At 32.8% G+C, this 3142-nt stretch overlaps 1 protein-coding gene across 3 annotated transcripts; it reads right to left on the minus strand.

The window, feature by feature from the left end:
• Positions 1–301: 301 nt before the first annotated feature.
• Positions 302–2122, minus strand: LOC146925790 (uncharacterized). 3 transcript variants are annotated; one of them, XR_015033935.1, is made up of 2 exons: positions 1828–2122; positions 302–993 (listed from the first exon to the last, which is right to left on the minus strand). XR_015033935.1 is itself a non-coding variant. In XM_085758229.1 (2 exons), the coding sequence occupies exons 1-2, from the start codon at positions 1942–1944 to the stop codon at positions 448–450; spliced, it is 573 nt and encodes a 190-aa protein (XP_085614355.1). In that variant the 5' UTR covers positions 1945–2122; the 3' UTR covers positions 302–447. The 3 variants fall into 3 exon arrangements, 1 of the variants encoding a protein (XP_085614355.1); XR_015033936.1 differs by lacking the exon at positions 1828–2122 and adding an exon at positions 1251–1818; XM_085758229.1 differs by having other exon boundaries at positions 1918–2122.
• Positions 2123–3142: the final 1020 nt, after the last annotated feature.

Below are 3142 nucleotides of genomic sequence, written 5' to 3' on the forward strand. Positions count from 1 at the left end.
TCCATAAAACTTGATAGAACTTTCAACGAAGAGAATCCTAAGTTTCTTAAAAAAAAGTTTATCATTTCAAAAGAAAGCAAAAGTAACTTCCTTATGCTCCTTTACTATCGGTAAATAACCAAAGCTTCTCTCTAGAATTTCAACCTCACAAGTCACAAGTTCATTTTATAACTAGTTAGCCCCTGTTAGAGTACTATTTTACAAGTGTTCTAGTTCTTTTTTTCAACAAAGATTAATACATTTATTCATACTACATTTCCAAATGATATTATGGATGACATTTACAAATGACAAAAACAAATCAACAAGAGAACATGATATTAATTGCGGTCATAATTTATATTTAGTACCAATAAAGACTAAGAGTGGATTAAGAGTGGATTAATGTAGGTCTAAATAATAGCAACTAAAAATGAAACTTAACTACTAGAATTGAAACAAATGTGTTTAAACCCAAAAGCTCATACACAAAATCAATGTGGAGACACAAAAATGAGGCCATGCAGATAATGTTGTTGCAGAATTCTGCGGGCCATTGTACCCACCATTATACCCGCCATTGTGACCGCCATTTGCGATTGAGCCACCTATATATCCACCGATAATTCCACCAGCCGCTCCACCTACCACTCCTTCTCCAAATCCCCCTCCTCCTTTTCTTCCTCCTCCTCCCTTTCCACCTCCACCCTTTCCTCCACCTCCTCCAAATCCACCTCCTCCCTTTCCTCCTCCTCCTCCTCCAAATCCACCTCCATGGCCGCTTCCATGTCCCCCTCCTCCATGTCCCCCCTTTCTTATAGTAACAGATAGATGTTTGCGTTCACTTTGACTTTCCACGAGCGCGCTTGAGATGATATGACTTTCCACGAGCGCGCTTGAGATGATAAGTAGGAACAATACAAAAAATGTTACCTTCATGTTAGGGCTAAGGGATTCTTTGCACATAATTGGAATCACTTGTTTGCTTTCAACTACGTCCAGACACAAATTAGCCTGCAAAATAGATTTGAATTGTATAAAAGGTGAGAATAGAAATGAGAAACTAGGAAAGGGAGTTATATAAAAGGTGAGAAGAGAACTGAGAACCTAATGTGGACCCCTAAAAACTGGTCAAGTGACAACCTATTACAACAATGGATTTTGGCTCTTTTAAAGTAAGACAATTCATTTTAGATACTCGACCAAAAAAAATCACATTAGTTATGATCAAGGCTAAGGCTAAGGGTAATGTGATGACTTGCACACATTACCGGGAGTGCATTGGAGTGCCAGCTATGGCCATAAAAAAGCCATACTCGAGGCTTCACTAACGCTTTAGCCCCTTAGCCTGCTGCTCTGGTACACAAAAAAGTTTCACATTGTTTAAAAATCAAGACTAAGTTTAGTATATGGATAAACACCCACTCTCCTTAAATCACTGTGAAGTAGTTTGCTAAGAACAAAACCGTAAAGATTTCCACACAACACCGAAACGGACAATATCTCATAATAGAATGAGGTCATACGTGAGACTGAAATAAATAATCTCAATCATTGATTATAAAATCAACTTGATATTACATTAACATGTAATATCAAATTGCTAGTTTACAAAAGCAAAATCTTGCAATAATTGCAGAATAGACATCGAATTTAACTAGTCTACCATAAAAAAGGGGATAACATTTTAGAGAAGGCTTAAAAAAAAATTGTTCTTTGACTTCTTTGAGGACAACATGGCATGGCATAAATAAATAATTAGATGAGCCATTAAAATTGTACAAAAATACATAGTCATGCGTAAATAACCTATGAACTTATTTGTGTAAAAAAAAAAATTCAAAATACCTATAAATTGTTAGCAATATGGTAGTACAAGACAATTTGGCAAGGAAAGTTAATTCGACCTAACAAGAAAAAAAGAAAGGAATCTCTTACGAGTACAGCGCAAGTTGTGTGTGTCATATGGTATTATTATTATTTACTAAAGTGAGGCTAAAAATAACACAAAGTTTGGGATACTTATAATGACTTTTGGTCATTATATTTTTGCCATTAGAAGGAGATAGATATAAGGCATTCTGCCCTAGGCACATGCATGAGCAACCAAACCATAAATTTGATAACGATATATAGGATAAACGATGACATGCTGAAATTAATATTAAGAATTCAATATATATATACCTGAAAGGTGAGAAACTTAAAACAAAGTGAAGAATTGTGAAAAACGGCGATTGGAACTCTCAATATCAACGATCTTTTGGTTTCCCTGGATTCGTTCTTAATTAAGGGGGACGTATTTATAGAAAGTTTCACCAACAATCATAGGGCAAGTTTGTTAAATTATTTTCAAATAGTATAAGAAATAAACAATTTCGCACCTTCCATTAAGTATATCTGCCCACTTTATAGGGCAAGTTCGTTTTATTATTTTTTTAAAAATATAGTAACAAATAAACAACTTCGTACTAATCCATTAAGTATATCTGTAACAAAAAAAAAAAATCCATTCTAAATAAATAAACAGATATCGCAATTCAAAAAAAAAAAAATAATTAGTTAATCTTAAAAATAATCATCTACTTTCTTTTCTTCTTCTTTTCTTCTTAAAAGCACTTTTTCCCCTTAACTTTGCAAAATTTACGATTTTGGCACCAAATTTTTTTTCCTGTTTTGACCTCCTATATATGTTTACCTCCAATGATTTTGACTCGATCAATGCATATATATATATTATGGAAGCTGATGATTTGTAAAAACATAAATTTACTCTTTATTAATTATTTGACACCGTGGCATATTTTCTCCGTCTTAATTAGAGGAGAGAGAAAATAATTGTTAAAAGATTAAGGAAATTTTGTTATAATGTATCCAAACAAACTAAATTATTCTTCTTCAAAAAAAAACAAACTATAATATTTTTGAAAAAAATATTTTATTACGATAAACAAACACATAATAGATTTTGATTTTTTATAAAATCTCTACAAAAATAATATTTAAATTATTGAATGTTAAAATCATTTTTATTTTAATCCGTAACAAACAGGTCTTTATGAAGTCGTTTGTTATAACTTAAAAAAATACTTTAAGGGTCCGTTTGGTTCGAGAATTAGGAGGGGAGGGGAGGGGAGGGGAGGGGACGAATTTTAATGGAGGG

The sequence above is a fragment of the Medicago sativa genome, chromosome 4 (assembly GCF_051527215.1).
Source record: "Medicago sativa cultivar Bolivia chromosome 4, Bolivia_mono, whole genome shotgun sequence".
NCBI lineage: Eukaryota > Viridiplantae > Streptophyta > Magnoliopsida > Fabales > Fabaceae > Medicago > Medicago sativa.

Coding starts and splice junctions, on each gene's coding strand:
- LOC146925790 (XM_085758229.1), bottom strand. CDS start 1,944: ATGACACACACAACTTGCGCTGTACTC. Junction 994..1,917: donor ACACAACTTGCGCTGTACTC/GTAAGAGATTCC, acceptor TCTATTTTGCAG/GCTAATTTGTGTCTGGACGT.